Source organism: Perognathus longimembris, chromosome 4, assembly GCF_023159225.1.
Source record: "Perognathus longimembris pacificus isolate PPM17 chromosome 4, ASM2315922v1, whole genome shotgun sequence".
In the NCBI taxonomy this organism is placed as follows: domain Eukaryota; kingdom Metazoa; phylum Chordata; class Mammalia; order Rodentia; family Heteromyidae; genus Perognathus; species Perognathus longimembris.
Genome location: NC_063164.1, coordinates 33476642 through 33496733, shown reverse-complemented (window position 1 = coordinate 33496733; position 20092 = coordinate 33476642). Strand labels below are relative to the sequence as shown.

Below are 20092 nucleotides of genomic sequence, written 5' to 3'. Positions count from 1 at the left end.
GATTTCATGATTTAATCCTACAAAACACTTAAGAAATTAATATCGGGGCTGGGGATATAGCCTAGTGGCAAGAGTGCCTGCCTCAAATACACGAGGCCCTAGGTTCGATTCCCCAGCACCACATATACAGAAAACGGCCAGAAGCGGTGCTGTGGCTCAAGTGGCAGAGTGCTAGCCTTGAGCAGGAAGAAGCCAGGGACAGTGCTCAGGCCCTGAGTCCAAGGCCCAGGACTGGCCAAAAAAAAAAAAAAAAAAAAAAAAAAAAAAAAAAAGAAATTAATATCAAGTCCATTTATACTAATTCTCTTTAAAAATAGAAGTGGGCCAGGTGCTGTTGGCCCATGCCTGAATTCCTAGATACTCAGGAAAATGAAATCTGAGTATTGCAGTTTGAAGCCAGCTCAGGCATGAAAATCTGTTGAGACTCTTAACTCCATTAAACCACTTAGAAAAAGCCAGAAATGGTGCTGTGGCTCTAGGGTAGAGCACTAGCCTCGAGTGAATGAAGTTGAGGGACAGCAACCAGTTCCTGTGTTCAAGCCCCCAAACTGGCAAAACAAAACAAAACAGAAGTGGAATGAATCTATATATAAGGCTAGCATTACCTCCATACAGTGAAGAACACTACATGAAAACAAAATTATAGGAAAAAATATCCTTGATGGACATAGATGCAAAAATCCTCAACAAAATGCCATTATAGAATTAAATAGCACATTAAAAATATTTTCCAGAAGCTGGTGACTCTTGCCTGTAATCCTAGCTACACAGGAGGCTGAGATCTAAGGATCTCAGTTCAAAGCCAGCCTGGGAAAGAGTCCGTGAGATTCTTATCTCCAATGAACCATCAAAAAACCAGAATGGCAGTGTGGCTCAATGAGGTATAGCACTAGTCTTGAGCAATAAAAGCTCAAGGAAAAGTGCCCAGGTCCCGAGTTCAAAACCTATAACCAAAAGAGAAAGAAAAGAAAAGAAAGAAGGAAGGGAGGGAGGGAGGGAGGGAGGGAGGGAGGGAGGGAGGGGAGAGGGAGCAGAGAGGGGAGGGAGGAAGGAAAAGGAAGAAAGGGAAAGGAAGGAAGGGAGGGAGGAGCATGGGAGGGAGGGAGGGATGGAGGGAAGGAGTAAAGAATTGCCAGTAGCAAATTATCTGAAAAAATTCAAGAAAGCAATCCTAGGGGACTGGGGATATGGCCTAGTGGCAAGAGAGCTTGCCTCGTATACATGAGGCCCTGGGTTCAATTCCCCAGCACCACATATACAGAAAACGGCCAGAAGTGGCGCTGTGGCCCAAGTGGCAGAGTGCTAGCCTTGAGCAAAAGGAAGCCAAGGACAGTGCTCAGGCCCTGAGTCCAAGGCCCAGGACTAGCCAAAAAAAAAGAAAGCAATCCTATCTGTTTACATTATTTATAAAACATACTTAGGAATAAATTTAACCAAAGAAATGGAAATTATAAAATACTGATTAAGGAAATGGAAAGCTTTCCCATATTCATGGATTGAATGAATTAGTCTTTCAATAAAGTTGGCTAATAAAATTGGATATTTTGCAGTTAAAACGATTAACTCAAAACAGCTCAAAACTATTAGAAGAAAATGTAGGGGAATATTTCCTGACACTGGGATAAGTGAGGATTTTTTTTGAAAAAAAAAACCCAACAGGGCTGGGGATATAGCCTAGTGGCAAGAGTGCCTGCCTCGGATACACGAGGCCCTAGGTTCGATTCCCCAGCACCACATATACAGAAAACGGCCAGAAGTGGCGCTGTGGCTCAAGTGGCAGAGTGCTAGCCTTGAGCGGGAAGAAGCCAGGGACAGTGCTCAGGCCCCTGAGTCCAAGGCCCAGGACTGGCCAAAAAAAAAAAAAAAAAAAAAAAAAAAAAAAAACCAACAAACCTCAAAAGCACAGAAATTAAAAAGCCAAAATCATTTAAAGGGGTAACACTAAAAGAGCTTATACACAGCAAAGAAAACATTTACCATGGCTTAAAACCCATGTGTGAAGCCAGTAAAACATGTGCTATGTGTACCTGTGAAGTCAGTATGTAGAAGAGACATCTGTATTTCCTTCAATGGATAAAGAAAATATGCTGCAATATACACAGTAGAAAAACATCTGGTTCTACAAAAGGTTAAACTCCTGCCATTTATGACTCTTGGATGAAGTGGTGATAAGTGAAATAATCCAGGAGAAAAGTGCTGAATAATATCATCAGTGGAACCTTAAAATGTTGAACACACGGAAGTTGAGAGCAGGTGTCTGTTACCACACAGGCAGGGACAGAGGGAGCAGGAGGCTGACCATTGGGTGGGAAGTCAGTGTTACACAGGAGCAAGAAGCTCTGGAATAACTGGAAATCCTTCTGCCTCCTCCTTGCTATGTGTGTCTATGTGTGTTAAGTTTGTATGTGTGAGTTTTACATGGACATTGTTGTTTTCAATAAACAAATGTATCAAACTTCTATCAGTAAACACTTTCAATGTGAAATCTTTTTTTGATTCAAAGACAGGACATGTGACTTTAGTCTGTGTCTCTTTTTAAAAATTAGGGCTTCCAAAAATATTAGATGAATAGAATTTCAGAAGAAATTCTCTCCAGGGTAGATAGAAAAGATACAACTAGGTTTCAGAATAAAATGTACCAGTAATTGTTGTGGAAGGCTATCTTCACCAAATGGTGGTTCTAATAACTTCACTTTTTGGATGCAAACAAATCCAAATTCCAAATGCACAGAATTCTCTTGTTTAATTCATCTCTACCATCAATAATTTTTATAGGAAAATGTTATTTCTTACAATCTTTCACTCCCTATATCAAATATTCTTTTTTTTTTTTGACCAGTCCTAGGCCGTGAACTCAGGGCCTGAGCACTGTCCCTGGCTTCTTTTTGCTCAAGGCTAGCACTCTGCCACTTGAGCCACAGCGCCACTTCTGGCCATTTTCTGTATATGTTGTGCTGAGGAATCGAACCCAGGGCCTCATGTATACGAGGCAAGCACTCTTGCCACTAGGCCATATTCCCAGCCCCCTATATCAAATATTCTTGGATCGAAAACTTGTAGTTTAAAACTTGTAGTTCCAAAGTGAAAAGTGAATTTGTATAACACTTCCTGGTCTAGGTTGTGAGAGAGATTGTTCTTTCATTATTGTCTGGAGAGGAATGTTATTAGGTGCTCTTTGGGCTACTTGCAAAGTATGGACTTCTAACAGTGATAAGACAGACATATTCACAGCAGTATGCAGGGAAGAGCAATGGATTTATATATCTAGAAGTGGGGCATTTAGAAATTTAGTTGTATTCTTTATACAGATACAAATGCATAAACACAGACAAGGAAAAGGGGGAATCCCTCGAGGTTATTATAGCTCCAAAAATAAATCTAGTATGTCTCTCTCCTACAGAAATGGAAGCTTGGCTTTTTTTTTTTTTAAATAAAAAGCAGTTGTATCACTTATGGTCTGAATTTACCAAGCAGTTAAATACCTCATCCTTTACTGGAGAAATGTTCAGATAGGATCTAATTATATTTAATGTGATCACTAACCTTTGAAATTCAGATAAACCAAGGAACTTTAATATGCCCGTGGCCCCAAAAGTTAATTATATTATAATCTATCCAGATGTTATAGACTTTTAGTTTTCCTAAATAATCAGTGCCATATTAAGCTAACATAATATGAGGAAAGGGGCACTTTGTAAAGGATTAGTCCACATAAGTGCTCAACATTAGCTATTATCATTATCAAGCCAGGATCTCTAGGGGAATGGAAAGAGGCACTATGCAAGTAAATAAGATGCTTATCTGCTACTTTTAAATGATCCCCTAAACCTATATACTGAAGCCTCTCAGCAGAAGATTACTGATATAAACTGGCAAAGGAAGCAAGATGGAACTTCTTAGTAAAGTTGGCTTCGTAAGTTGTTTTGTTTTTTGTTTACTAATATTTCCACATTTTTCAAATGAACAGCAAATATGCAAGAGTTATGACTCATTTTCTACTTCATTCTTGAAACATGATAGTGCTGTCTTGAGTAATAATTAATGAAGGGTCTGGAATTTTTTAAAAAAGCAACAGTATTGCTATTATTGAAATGTGAGTAGATTCAAAATTAAAAGGTATATTTATTTCCAGTAAAATAAGATGCAATTTGACCTCAGATGGATACAAAAATTTCAAATGCCTTGCTAAGTGGAATAACATTTTTTTTAAAAAACACAATTGTCACTCTGTAGGATTCACACAGCTATATTTGAGAAGAGTCAAAGCTCTTTTCTAAGCAGAAAATTACGGCAGCAACATTAATAGAAACAGTAAAAACTGGGCCATACTTCATTCTTGAGTTGATTGGTCCAGATGAACAAAAGTGAAAATTTAAGATGCTAAAAATCTCAGAAATTATATATATATGTCAATATCTCAGATGTATTCTCATATTAATTATCAAGACACATTTGGCATGCCAGTTATATTAAGTAAATTCAACAGTGAACTCATTCTATACTTGTGAAAAGACACCTAGAAACTCTGCTATTTTGGTTGAAAGCTAATGTACATATTTATTATTTATTTATATTCTTGAATTGCTTTTTGGATTAATTTATATTATTGAATAGAAGAATTGAATACATTAGTGACCAACAAAAATCTTTCCAAAGCCTTTTTTCCCTAAACCAACAAAATAATTAAGTTTAAGCCATTTCCTGAAAAATGTTGCCTAAGCTTTCCTTGGCTGTGTGAGATAGCTTTTTTTCCCCCCTTAGTTACCAGAAAGCTTTTGAGTTTACTTCAGGGCCTAACTAGAGGAATTAGCTTGTCTCAAGGATCCAATAGTAATTATTCCTTTAACTTGCCTCATGTGGTTCCATCAGATTTAGCTCCTTTTATGTTATAATCAAATTGTACATACTTCAAATCTTTGTAGAACAAACAAGTCAGGAAAAAGATTCTAAAGAAATCCATACACCATTGTAATTTATTGGTAAGTAATAATGAAACACAGAAACATGTTTACCAAAGTTTTAATTTATGGGATGGCATTCAAACTGCAAGATATAAAAAATTAAGAGTAACCAGTCATCATATTTACTGGTTATTTTTACTTTACTAAATCAAATCCCTACCCCAACCATTTTTACTTTAAGTTAAGTCATCATATTAGTTATATTTCCCATAGTAAATAGTCCTGTAAAACAGAACTGTTTTCCTATATTGGAAGAGGAAGCAACTGTTCTATTCCCAATACAGTAAAATCAAGGAAGACTAACCCAGTTATCAGATGCCCCAAAGTAATGCGAGTTTGACAGTAACACAATTCATAATTGTCCTCACACTGGGACAGGCTGAAGCTCTTGATTTCTGGGAGGTGCGAACTGGAGAAGAGGATGAACACAGTCCTAGCATCCCCCTGGGATTTATCTACTAGCCTGAAGATTCCAGAAAGAGTGACCACTAGCTTAGAAGTACCAGTCAGCCCAAGGCCAAAAATATATCTGTATAATTAAAACTGGTTTTATATCTGGGCCTGGGCCAGATTTTGGAACAACCTAACCAACCACCACCAAAAATTCATGACTGAACATTTAATAGTCTATAATAACAAAACTCCATATTTTATGGGAAAGAAAAAATTTTAACTTCACTTAAGGCAGAGTTTTCCCTTTATTTCCTAATAAAAATTATGAAAAAAAATCATACATTTGTTTTCTCGCAATAGTCTCCAATATTTAAGTATTTAGATATTAAAATAAGGAAGTGATTATTCATTAATTGGCTAATTAAATCTATTTGGCTTTGATACCCAGACATTTACAACCTAAAATTGATCAAATGTTTGCAGACAAATATATCTAGTGACTCATTAATAAAGACCCATTTGTGAGAAACAACATTTTCCTTACATTATGATGATTCCATTATCAATGGAAAATGAGTCAGAAGGTAATCCAGCAATATTCCAAGCTCGAATTGTCACAGCTTCTCCCAGGGTACCCATAAGAGAATAATCATCTGAGCAGGGGATGTCTCTTCCTTTGCACAAACTTGTCCATTCTTTGGTTTGGTTCTTTAAAACATTCACAGAAAGGTGTAAATATGAGGCTGGAGGTCACCCATGGAATAGTTTGTAAAATCCCACTAACTGCTTACTGAGAAGCAAGCCATTCTTGAAACTCCACCTCAGAAATGACTTGTCAATCAGAATAAAAAATTACTTTGCTATTATTAGTTACAGTTAGCTATGCACTTAAATGAAAGTTAACTACAATTGGGGTTGAGATAAATCCTAGATCAATCACATAATGAAGCCAGAATTTTGTATCTGAAAAAAAAACCGCCAAGTATTATTCTAAAACTTTGTTTTTACAAAGTAGGTGGAAGTTGTTATGTCTTCCTATGTATTTTCCTTTTTTTTTTTTTGGAGGGGGGAGGGTTGTAATGCTAGTTAAACCCAGGGTCTTGTGTTTGTTGGTATGCGAAAAGCAAAAAAAGCATTTTTTTTTCTATCAAAGTAGTTTGCTTCCTTTCTGTTAATGTGAGGACAGCTACTTTTCTAAAGGGTTCTGCTTTGGCCAGTGGCTTGACACGTTAGTTACATATGATATCCTTTTCCTGGGCACTTTAACACATCCTGTTAGAAGCTCCTTAAATTTTGTTAAGCCACATCCTTTTGCAGATTGTGAAACTGAACTCAGCCAATATAAGCAGAGGGGCAGGGTTTCTGGGTTGGGAATGGAAAGCAAGTGGCATGCCTGCTCTGTATGCTTACTTGCCAGATTTTTGTTCAATAGCATTGCGCCCTTCTGAGAATTAAACTTTGCCTTTCTGAGTTCAAGCTGGTGTCTTTATTCCTACGTGACATCCCACCATCTTGAGTTATTTCTAACAGGCAGATGCTCTAACACTTGAGCCATACCACCTATCCCTTTTTGTTTTAGTTATTTTTCAGGCAGGGTTTTGTCTCACATTTTTTCCCTGGCTACCCTGGACTATGTTCTTCTTACTTATACCTCCCACATAGCTAGGATCACAGGTGTGTACTACCATACTTAGATAACGGATTGAGATGGGTTCTCACTAAATTTTTGCTCAGGCTGACCTTAAAACATGATGAACATGACTTCTGCATCCCAAGAAGCTGAAATTACAGCTGTGAATCACTACACCCGGCCTTCTGTGCATTTTCTTTAAATTCAGAAAAACTTCAACAGTATTATGAAAGTATATTATAGAAAACACTTAGTTTAGATTCTCATGTACTCTGGAGGATGAACCACCCACCAGGCTATTAGGTTCCAACAAGGACCAGGACATGCTTAGGAGCCTACTGCATTCTACCTGACACAGGGTCAGTTAAGATGTCCAAAGGCCAGGAGAATGTCAAGCCAAGGTCATACTCAGAAAGATAGAAGTCAATGTCCAAGTTTGGGTTAAGATACCAAAAGTCATGACTGGAGAGAAAATAAGTTAGAGCTGGACAAAGGAAAGACATCAGCAAGCAAAATGGGAAGGTGGACATTCAAGAGGTTGGTACTAACCCTTGGGTTGATAAAGACGCTGTGTGAAGGAGAGGAAGACACTGGCTGAGACAGCATGGAGGGTAAACCATCTCCCCCAGGTCTGCACAGAGTAGGTTGCCCCAATATTCTTTTTAGGTTTGCAGAGGAAAAGTCATATAACTTTTGGAAGAGTTGATAACTTTTTGACCCTAATATGTCAGTTAATACGTAGAATTTCACCACTTTCGAGTCTGTATGAGGTTCCCTCTAGATGGGAGTCATGGGACTCTGGGAGGAACATTACACAAAAATGAAACCAGGCTCTTGTGGAAACCCATCAACGATACTACATGAATTATTTACTTATTGATATTAGTAATAATGCTTAGTAAGAATGCCATTTCATTACTATCTGATTTACGTATGATTGTAGGGTCTTTGGAGATTAGGATACAACACAAAGATACTTAGATAGATGAAAGGCAGAATTCTTATTTACAATTCCACAGAGAAAGAGGGTAACATACATGGTATTGTACTAGATAGAGACTGGGTAACTTGCAAGCCGGAGCTGTAAGAGGCAGCTTCTTTGTGGCAAACGGGGGCATTAGCTAGATTTCATGTACTTCCTGGTGCTGGGTGTGTTGAGGAATTTTATGGGCACAAAGAATGTCTGTCATTGGGTGTTGGATATATGGAGTTTCTGGAAGTTGCTTACTATAAAGCAGTAGTGCTAGAGCATAAGGAAAATCAGTGGGGCAAACATCTAGTAAACTGTATATAAAAGGAATCCAGACTTTTTACCATGGTTCAAAACAGTGAAGACCATGGTCCTGATATATTGTAGCATTTCTCCTGTTACATTGTTCTTTTTAGTTTTCCCTTTGCAATCATATTGAAGCCATTTGTGGAAAGATGCTTTGTGACTAGAAAACTGTTCTGGCTTTTGTCAAGCACTCATAGTTTCAAATTTTATCAACTTCTATCAGTATAGATTCATCTTTTCATATTTTATTCAACGATTTCTACTATTACTATTATTTATTGTGATGAAGAAATTATATCCTAAGTTAAATTTGATTTTGTTTTCCCCTGTCCTTTTTATTCTTTGGACACTTCCTTACTTTTATTTACAACAAATATCTCAAGCTTATCTTGCAGTGATATGTAAGATTTGGCAACCTTAATTCTGTCTGCAAACTCCCCTTGCCAGATGACATATTTGCAAGTGTAAACATATAGGAATGCATGCATTCACACTTAAAGATCAAGATCATGGGAACTAAATTTCTTACCCTAACCAGTACTTAATAAACATCATCTGGCTGATTCGTTTAACTGGCTGTTGATACCGGGAACAGGTGGTGTGGCTATGTAAGCTGGAGGGTCAGTAATAATTTCTGTTAGCACACAGTTTTACTGGCATGTTTTCTTCTATTTGTTTTCAAGCTGTAGGGTTGACCTGTAGGCTATAGGGGCGAAGGAGGTCTGCAAGTTTGCTCAGACACAGCTTAATGCTGGAGGAAGTAAGTGACCAATGATAGAGGGAAAGCAGAGAAAATGGAAGCAACAGTTGCTATGGAATGCTGCTGAAAGTTGACAGTACTGTGTGTTACCACAGATGAATCCTGAGTTAGCAAGTTAAGGGCCTGATTACTGTCTATATGAATGCAACACCAAAGACATATGTGGAATGAATGAACATAGGGGACTCTTAATTTGTAAATCAAGAAATGAGCCAAGGACTTTGGTGTAAGTGATGAAAGTCATTACACTGTGTTATTGAGAAAATGTGTTCATCATAAAAGATGATCTTTCATTATTGACAGGGAAAAGTTAGGGTAGAAAGTTCAGATTAGTCAAATTCAGGGCTTCTATGTCCTTCCAGCAGTATGGGATTTTCATTCTAGGGAATGGCATGGGTACTGTGCCTGGACGACTTTGGGCCTGATTAGAACTTTCTGCTTGTCAACAAAACTCTCTGGGAATATTGGAAATACTCCAACGGGCTTAATGAATTACTGACAGTAACTTAAGATTAAGGCTGGGAGGGGAGACCTTCCTCTTTGTCAAGGGCCTTTGGTATCTAGAGGCTTCAGGCCCTGTCTGGGTGGGAGGACTATATGCTGGAAGGACTCTGTTTCCTCATAGGTTTCCCAGAAGCAGAATATGAGATGATGATTTGTGTGAGGTGATACACTGGGGGCAGATTCCAGAGGAACATGACAAGGGAAATTGCAGAACTTAATCAAAGGTGAGGAATCAGCCCCTTACTGAAGAGCCTGGCCTCTATTTGGTCTTACAAGGAACGGTGAGAGTGTAAGTTGTTTCAAGGACTTGTCCCAACCAGAGAGAAGGAGAACAGATTCTTAAGTGTCAGCTTCTGGATGTGAAAGCACACAGATGTCAGGCATCTGGGCAGAGCACTGATATATTGGCATGACAACCTTTAGGCTTACGATTTGGCTTTCAGAGGTGGGGGATGTAGCTCGGCTCTAGTGTACTTGCCTAGCATGTATTGAGCCCTGTGTTCAGTCCCCAGCACTACCCAAAACCAAAACAAAGCAAAACTGAGTGAGAAACCTTTGATGGAACTGTCAGATGTCTTCATCTGAGAAAGACAAAGAGTTAAGATTAGAGTGGGACTCAGAGAATAAATTCACAGGAATCATAGACTCGTGAATAAAAGTATGCCCTCACGTGAAATAGTGAAGCAAAGAAGGAAACAGCATTCCCTCAAGCCTTGTCAGAGGTAGAATGGGATGATGTGGACAGTGGTTGGGGCTTTGAGATTTTAGAACTGTATTTCATAGAGCATAGGATAATTTATTGAATAACAAATCATTTCACAATCTTGGACATTCCTTGTCTTATCACACCCAAAGTCTTGAGGTTAGCATTGGCTATGATGGGAGGCCGGCACTCACCTGTCTGTAGCTGGATGTGAAGGCTCCCAAGTAAGCAACGACTCCAGAGGAAATGAGGATGTCACCTGTCAGGTTGATGTACAACTGCCCAAGCTCCAGAGCTGAGTGACTCCACCGAGTCTTCTCACCTCCCAAGCCTCCAATCAACTGCTCAGCTCTTTCCAGTTTTTTGCTGCACAAGTCAACCTCGAAAACAAAAGTAAGCCTTTTATCAACATCCCTAAATAGAATAAGTTAAAAATTCTGCAAGATTTCCATCTCAGAGATGTGTTCTTCTAAACTGCTCTGGAATTAAAAAAATATTAATAATCTAAAGGAAATGACATATGGCTATAATGTGGGAAAGTCTGTGTTAGTTTTAATTTTTAAGGAAAATACCTATTCTAATACAATTTATGGAAATCATGGAAGATATTTAACATTTAATACAAAGAAAATGAGTGAAATGACATACAGTACAAGACATTGGAACTTAAGGTACTGAAGAATATTCTTCTCTAAATATAGGGGTTTGAATTCCACTTAAAATAATCTGAAAAAGGGGGCTTGGGCTGTATCTCAGTGGTAGGACAGGGCACTTGCATGTCCTGGGTAATGGAGTTCTGGCCTTAAAGAGAGCTGAAGATTGTCCTACATCTCAATGAGAAAGAATTTGTAAAAAGTGGAGGGAAAAGCAAAGAGAAAGGTTAAGATTAACTGTTAGAGTAGGAGCCAAAGTGGGGGAATCTGGATGCACTGTATTTCAAACATTCTATCTTATTTAACTTATGGTTGGTTTCAAGATCACTTCAAAAGTTACAAATGTCAACAGTCTATACGTTTAACTAGTATAGTCTCAAGTTATTAAACAGTGCCATTCATATACTTGCAATCAAGATTAAATTAGGAAATTACTCAATATCTAAAAAGCTACTTTGTACATAAGACAAATACCAGATTTGATTGCATATAATTAAACAATTTAATTAAAATTGGGGGAAAGGGATATGAAGGTAGTAAACTTAAGGAAAAGCCATTTAAATTCATATTACAACAATACCCCAGCTTAATGCTTGAATTATTTTTAACTAGTTTTAAGTGATTGTGAATCATTATTCTTGAAAAAGAGACAACATTAAGTAAAGTTAATTTTGAGGTTCAAATAGATATAATTTACCTAAAGAGAGAAACTCAACACTTACTTCAAATAAGTCACTTATGTTATTTTAGTTAGAATTTATCCTATGTTTTTTTCCTAGTACTTCAGTACTTGTATTAAATAAATATTTGTAGATAATTTGTGCATTTAAAACATAAATTTGCATATAGATAGGTCTGAAAATCAAAAGTTATGTAATGGACAATATTTTTGCAGCTCCAAATGTGAATCTTAAAAAAAAATCTCTCTAATTTGCTTTCATAGTTTCTTCTTTATCTATTCTTCTTTCAACAACACTTTACTAAACCAAGTCAAGCCTTAAACTGTGATATAGTTGACATTACAAACTAGTAAAAGAAGTGTCTTACCTAAAATGTTTTCTCCAAAGGCAGACATTTACCATAAATATCTGTATTTGTTCATTTTTATCATAAAAAGTAAAAATGTCAACCACAGAACAAAGTTGAAGAAAGTTTACAATGAACAGCTAGATATCTAGCATTGGTTATATTACTTTACACTGAAACTGATCATTTCCCTGTTTTATCCCAAAGATCACATCTTGAAGATTGGCAGAACATCCTACACTTGTGCTAATACAGATTATAGGGATGATCCTATAGAAAAAGATGGTCAAGGACTGGACTGGTATGTTATGTGCTACAAGAATCACTCATATTCACAGCACTTGAGGATTTGCTCATACTAGCATATAGCAGCATGTACCTGGTTTTCCAAGTCAGCTTTCTTTTGCTTATTTAACTCGAGTGTGTCTTGAAGCCTGGCCAGTTTGTCCTGAACTTCTTTAAGGGCTGCTTGCTTCTTTCTGAGACCGTCCATGGCAATTTTGAGCTCCCCTTCGGCTGCAGCTAGTTTTATCTTCTTGGGAGCTACTATTTTTGCCACTCTGCAAAAGAAGGGGTTGGCGATTAGAAAAGTAAATAACATTATAGAACACTTTCTAAAATTACTTTTTAATATCCTAACTATGACTGAAAACACTTCATGAAGAATCTACATTGATGTGGAACTCCAAGATATGGAAATAAGAGATCTCTTTTATTTTAATTTTTGATGATTATATCTTCTTTTCCTTATGGGTAGAGTAATCAAGTGCACATCTTTAGCAGAGTTGGTGGGAGGGTACAGAACTTAAGGGAGAAAAGGTAAAAAGTGCAGCAGTGGAGTTCTCTGGACACTGATGAAAGTCAACTATACAACTCATGGGTGGAGATAAGAGGGAGGGACTGAGAGAAAATGAGGGAACAGAAGATATTTTACAAAGGAAATGTTCTCATTACTTGACTCATCTAATTGTAATCCCTCTGTACATCACCTTCATCATAACAACAAAGTAAATTTAAAAAAGAATCTAGAGAGAGGGGGAAGGGGGAAATGAGGGAGGAGGTAACAAATAGTACAAGAAATGTACCCATGGCCTAACATATGAAACTGTAACCCCTCTGTTACCCCCCCCCCCACTTTGACAATAAATAAGTAATTATTATGTTTAAAAAATGAATCCTGGAACAGATAAAAACGAATCTACACTGATTTCTTTTCTTTTCTTTTCTTTTTTTTTTTGTCAGTCCTGGGGCTTGGACTCAGGACCTGAGCACTGTCCCTGGCTTCTTTTTGCTCAAGGCTAGCACTCTGCCACTTGAGCCACAGCGCCACTTCTGGCCGTTTTCTGTATATGTGGTGCTGGGGAATTGAACCCAGGGCCTCATGTATACGAGGCAAGCACTCTTGTTGCCACTAGGCCATATCCCCAGCCCCTCTACATTGATTTCTATATTTGATATTTCATTTCATAATCCAGCTATATCTCACAGTTGCATAAAATTGCTATTAAGACTTTCATGGCAAAATGGCAGATAAGCCCTTCCCATTTCAGTCTATGAGTGAGAGGAGTCTAACAAAGGAAAAGAAAGAAAAGAAACAAGAATTAAGAAGTGAAAACTGAGCATCAGTGGCTCACACCTATAATCCCAACTATTCAAGGGATGGAATTCTGAGGATCATAATTTGAAGCCAGCCCAAGTATTTAAGTCTATGAGACTTTTATCTCCAATTAACCACCAGAAAGCCAGAAATGGAGCTGTAGCTCAAGTGGTAGAGCACTAGCCTTGAGCAGAAAAGCAGAGCCCAGGACATGAGTTCAAGCTCCAGGACTGATACCAACCCACACCACCTAAAACCCCAAGGAAGAGAGAGAGAGAGAGAAAGAGAGAGGGAGGGAGGGAAGGGAGGGAAGGGAGGAAGGGAAGGGAGGGAGGGAGGGAAGGAAGGAAGGAAGGAAGGAAGGAAGGAAGGAAGGAAGGAAGGAAGGAAGGAAGGAAGGAAGGAAGGAAGGAAGGGAGAGTTGAATAACTCTAAACTGAAGAGCATTGAAAAACAGAAAGGTAGCACAGAGAAAAGTGGGAAATAGTTGCACCCCAAGCCTGGCTCCCCAGTGAGAAGAGAACGGTAGTCTTAACACAGAGGTAATGCACACTTCTCCTGAGCACTAAATTCAGTGCAGGGATTGGTTGTAACTGCTGTAACAGTGACTCCTCCTGCATAGCAGCCCACCATGGGAGAAGAGATCTTCACACCCCATTCCCAACTTGGGAGTGCCATGACCAAATTCCATTAAGAAAAAGGGGTCTACTGTTTGAGACTGAGCTACTATGGCCACCTGAAAACAAGGAACAATCACAAGTCAGGGACCTAGGGACACACTACCACAGTACTGGGGTAGAAGGTGCCAGGAGAGTCCATCATGGGTAGGGCAAGGGTTTGTCTGGGGACTTGTGTGAGCAGCAGAGAGCTCAAATCAGCCCAAGGGGTCATCCTGAGATTGGCCCCACCCTCTGTGGGGAGGAGCCAGCCCCCACTGCCTGGAAATCCCTAGAGAGACTTGGGAGCTCATGGCCCTGGCCCATGGCCCTGGGTTGCCTTAATTCTTTACAGAAGTAGAAAAAGCAATCTTAAGGAAGCCTAAAAAGCCCTGAGTACACAAAGCAATCTTGAGCAAAATCAGTAATCCTGGAGGTATCCTAACACCTGACTTCAAATTATACTACTAAACCTTAGTAATAAAAATAGTATGGCACTGGCATAAAAACAGACATGTAGATCAATGGGCTAGAATAGAGTAAGAATAAATGAACCATATACTTACACCCATCTGATTCTCAACAAAGATGTTAGAAACATAATGAAGAAAAGAGTCTGCTTAAAAAGTAGAACTGGGAAACCCGGATATTCACATGCAAACTAGTCTCAAACTAGATCTGTATTTCTTTAAAAATCAGTTCAAAGTAGACTTTAAGGCCTGAAACTTTGAAATATTGAAAGAACATGTAGGGAAACACTTGGAGATAACAGCACAGGCAATGATTTTCTGAGTAGGTTTCTAATAGCTCAGGAAATAATAGCAAGAATTAACTAATAGAATCCTATCAGATTAAAAGCTTCTTCACAGTAAGAAAAAAAACAAACACCAAAATGAAGAGACAGCCTACAAAACAGGAGAGTACCTTTGCTAGCTACTCATCCAAAAGAGGATTCACATCTAGAATATACAAAGAACTAAAAGCATTAAACACCAAAAGAACAAATGTCCAAACACTAATTGGCATGTGTGAACTCCACAGTTATCATAGGTGAAATGTGTGTGGGCTCAAGTGGTCAAGTGCCAGTCAGGAGCAAATGAGCTGAGACTATTAAGCCCTGAGTTCAAGCCTCAATACTGGCAGAGAAAAACAAAAAGATGAAGCACAAGTGACTGTTAAATACATAGAAGAGCCAGGTGCCAGTGGTTCACTTTTGTAAACCTGGCTACGTGGGAGGGAGAAATCAGGGGGCTCACAGTTCCAGTTCAGCCAGGCAAAAAGTTCATGAGACTGAATCTCAACCAATAGATGGGTGTTGTGGTACATGTGCCATCCCAGCTATGGCAGGAAGCATGAATAAGAAGATAAGAGCCTAGGCTGGACCAAGCAAAAAGTGGGACTATTCCCCCAAAATAACCAAAGCAAAAAGGGCTAGATGTGTGGCTCAAATGGTGGAGTGCCTACCTAAGCAAACACAAAGCCCTGCACTCAAACCCCTTTACCACAAAAAGAAGAAAAAATAAGAGGACGTCTAACATCATTAGCCATCAATAAACTGCAAATAAAAACACATTAAGATTTCAACTCACTCCAGGCAGAATGGCTTTCATGAAGAAAACAACTGGCCAATTTTTTGTGAGGAAGTGGACAAAAAGGAAGCCATACATTTTTTGTGTCATTTTCAGGAAAGTGGATGGAGAATATCAAACTAAGTTAAATAAACCAGGCTCAGAAAGACAAGTACCACACTCTCATATACAGAACCTAGATTAAATAAAAGACATAGAAGAAGAATTCTTTGGGAAGAGGAAATCGAGTGAAAACGAGTAGGGACAAGAGAGAAATGAGGGGGTGGTGCATATGATCAAAACATGTCCTTGAACGTCAAGCGAGACCCACCATTTTACAATTAGTATGTGCTAATGGAAAAAGAAAGAACTACTAAAATAGCTGCCAAATATGTGTTGTAAACACACCCATAAAATATATGCTAGGGTGAACTTTGGTGACTTTGCAAGTAGAGAACAGAACATTAATGTAGAACGTCATAGAGCTAATGGAAATTAGCCTAAGCTATTGATGAGGAGAAAGAGAAGTAGTAGTGAAGTACTCTTATTTACCTGTCATTTTCTTTTTTTTTGTTTTTAGTACTGGAGTTTGAACTCTCCTTTGCACTTGCTATGCAGGCACTCTTACCACTAAGCTATACTTCCAGCCATGTTTTCTGCTGGTTGTTTTTGGGACAAGGTATCACCTTCTTACCTTAGCATGTGCTTCGGCACTGGCACTATCTGTCTATCAGAGTTCTGTCAGACCTCGGGCATTGGAAGTATGCCACATTGGAAATGCGCCCAGTTCTTCACTGTCCTCAAAGTGCAATCCTCCCAATTTCAGCCTCCCAAGTACTTAGAATCATACACATCAGCCATCAGTACCTACATTATTATTTTATTTTTGGAAAAAATCCTAGACCATATCGGGCCAAAGCAGTTGCTCTACAAATATATATGGCAATGAAAGGAATTATTTAAGAAATGGATCTCTGTTTTCTTCTCACTATATAGAAAACAGATTCAAATATCTTATCTTTCTAAATGAAAAAAATTAAGATAAGTTATTATAACATATGATAGTATAAAACATATGCCACTGCTATATATGTATAATGATTCAAACTGGATATGAGTTTAAAAGACTTCCTGTAATATTTGCTCTTTTTTTTGGAAAATAAAACTAAAAAGTTGTACTATTCTTGAGCATAATACCAAAGGTTCTCATGTAACCTTCAAAGAAGCTCCTGTTACACAAATACATATTATACCAGACATTTTAAAAACCTGGCCTTTAACCGGGATCCTGAAGACCGCCCCATCTTTGGAAGCTTCATGAAGTCTCCCTTGCTTTTGTTTGTCTGTTTCTGGCATTGGGATAAAACCTAGGGCCTCAGACAGGCTAGACAAGCATCGTCCCCACGACTACATCTTGGTACAAGATTTTCCTTCTGTGTCTCAAACAAAACAAGAAACTGCATCACATTGGATGAAGCAGATTTGGGAATCTAGTGGTCTAACATTAAAGCACTTCCTGTAGAAACTTGAAAAAAAAATAAGGCCTTATTTTGCCTCCTTTCCCTTTCTTGTGATAAAATATACATTTCTCAGTGATCAAAAGGCTATCTACATCACATTTTATTGCCTTTTATGTGTGCACCAGTCCTGGGTCTTGAACTTAGGGTCTGGGTGCTGTCCCTGAGCCACAGGGGTCACTTCCAGTTTTTTGTTAATTTAGTGGAGATAAGAGTCTCACAGACTTTCCTTCCTGAGATGGCTTTGGACTGTATTCTCAGATCTCAGCCTCTTGAATTGGTAGCATAACAAGCATAAACCACCAGTGCCTTGCTTATTGCTCATTTAAAATGAACTAAAAAGCATTTTGAAATGTCCCATTTTAGCTGGGCATTCGAGGCTTGAGCCTGTAATCCTAGCTACTCAGGAGATTGAGATCTGAGGATCCTGGTTTGAATCCAGCCTAGGCAGGAATGTTGGTAAGATTCTTATTCCCGAAAGACCAGAGGTAGAGCTTTGTCTCAAGTGGTAGAGTACCAGCCTTGAGCAAAAAAGCTAAAGGGACAGCACCGAGGCCCTGAGTTTAAGCCCCAATTCCAGTATACACACAAACACATACTCTCTCTCTCTCTCTCTCTCTCTCTCTCTCTCATTTCTAATATGGTAAATATAAGCAAAAGCTCATGAGTGGGTCTTCAGCAATTTTTAACAGTGTAAAAGCATCCTGAGCTCAAAAAGTTGATGAGCCATTCAACTATGTGTCCTATTTATTTGGTACAGTGTTGTCTCCAGTAGATATATAAACACACAGCAGACCCAGAATGACATTCTGATGGGGTTTTCACTTGTTTAACTTTTAAGTTACATATAAATTGAGTATAACATAATTAGGATAAATTGTCTAAATGACCAACCCCCAAATACAATGTGTCAACTAGGTGTTTTTTTTTTTTTTTAATCAGTACTCACTTATCGTAGGAATCCATTGCTATGACCCATTTGCACAGGCCTTCGGCAGCAGTGGATGCATTTCTGATCTTCTCAGGAACAAAATCTGGATTTGGAATGTAGTTTTTTCTTATGATATTCATGTAAGCTGGAGGAATATTGTCTTTGTCATACTCATGAAGCGACTGTAGAAACCTTATGTCCCCAAGAAGTCTCTTGGCTGGGCCCCAAAAATCTTCCATCTTTTTTCCTGAACCTGTTGGGTCAGGGATTTTGTCTGCCTTGATGCCTTTCAAGATACATATGGCTTCCATGACAAGCTTAACACCAGCTGGGGGGCTCTTCATGGATTTGACCACTGTGATATCCTTGAAAAACAACATTCTGAGTTTTATAAAGGGAAATGATGTCCCAAAGAAAATTAAAAGCAGAAAGAGAGAGAGAGAGAGAGTGAGAGCCAGAGAGAGAGGCAGCGAGGAAGAGAGAGACAGAGAAATGGCGAGGAGTAAGGAGAGGAGAGAGAGAGGAGACAAAGGATGAAAAGAAGGCAGGCAGGAAGGCAAGCAGGCAGGCAGGAAGGCAGGAGGGAGGGAGGGAAGGAGGGAGGGAGGGAGGGAGGGAGAGAAGAAAGGGAGGAAGGAAGGAAGGAAGGAAGGAAGGAAGGAAGGAAGGAAGGAAGGAAGGAACTAGAAAGAACTCTAAGTGGTTTCTTATTATCTTACAAAGTTGTGAGAAGTTCTTGGAAGAATTGCCATTTTATGACAGCTTCTCCCACCTGGCTGCTTCTTTTCTAAAACTGTCTTTGCCATGCACATGCATTTCTTTCTCTCAGGTGGATCTTTACAATTTCATTAAAATTTCAGACTGAATTTGGAGAGACCAAGGAGATTTGTGGCCCACCATGCTGATCAGGGCTCTGTGGCGCTGCGCTTACGTGTTTTCTAGCAGGTGCCTGGCTAAGCTCTCACCTGGGCAGTCAGGGTATCCAGCGCAGACAGCGCAGACTCCAGGATTGGCAAGGCCCCGGCCAGGTCAGCATCACACTCGTCTTTGATCGCTTTGGCAGCCATGGCTTGCTCGTTCGCCACTGTTTCATCGGCTTTCACTACTTTTTCAGTTTTGGCAACCTCCACCGACTCCTTCTCGATAATTACCATCATTTCATCAACCTCTTTGCTGGCGACTTTTAATTGAGGATGCAGGGCCTCCAACTCCAGCTGCATCGTGGCTACCTGAGATGAGGCAGAATCCAGCTTATCCAAACCCACCTCGTACCTCTTCTTCATCTTCATCACCTCGCTGAAAACAAGAAGACAAAACCAGGCGAGAGTGAGGACCTGCACCCACATGGAGGAAATACTGAAACGTCCTTAAGCTCCTTAGGCTGTCTTCAGATCTAACTATCGAGAGCTCTGAGAGATTTCCACAGAGATGAATAGTTAGTGAAAAAGAAAAAGTCGATTGTGCATAATTAAGAGCAAACACTATGTCTAATACCTTTGTGTCTTTTCAGGATCTGCAGAATATCTAGGCACATTATCAAAATTCAAAAGAATAAATATCTTGAACAGAAGACAAGATACTCTTCTATCAAAATGAATAATATACACCATGTCAGTGGCTCTTGCCTGTCATCCTAGCTACTGAGGAGGTTGAGATCTGATGATCTTGTTTCAAAGGGAGCCTGGACAGGAAAAATCTGTGATTCTTTTTCCAGTTCATCACTAAAAAGCCAGAAGTGGTGCTGTGGCTCAATCGATAGAACATTAGCCTTGAGTGAAAAAGTGAAAAGGCCTTGAGTTCAAGCCCCAGTACCAACTCTCTCTCTCTCTCTCTCTCTCTCTCTCTCTATCTCTCTCTCTCATACACACACAATGCACCTTTAAAATTAGTCACTGTGTTAAGTTCATTCCTCTACAT

General features: G+C 39.0%; 1 protein-coding gene across 1 annotated transcript in view; it reads right to left on the bottom strand.

The window, feature by feature from the left end:
* The window catches only part of Dnah7 (dynein axonemal heavy chain 7), a 206357-nt gene that overhangs the window by 59781 nt on the left and 126484 nt on the right, over window positions 1-20092 (bottom strand). The window contains exons 43-47 of the mRNA XM_048344207.1: window positions 19141-19471; window positions 18194-18540; window positions 12286-12466; window positions 10422-10607; window positions 5899-6062 (exon numbers count right to left, since the gene is read on the bottom strand). Coding sequence (XP_048200164.1) covers window positions 5899-6062; window positions 10422-10607; window positions 12286-12466; window positions 18194-18540; window positions 19141-19471 — 1209 coding nt within the window. The remainder of the gene's footprint in view (window positions 1-5898; window positions 6063-10421; window positions 10608-12285; window positions 12467-18193; window positions 18541-19140; window positions 19472-20092) is intronic.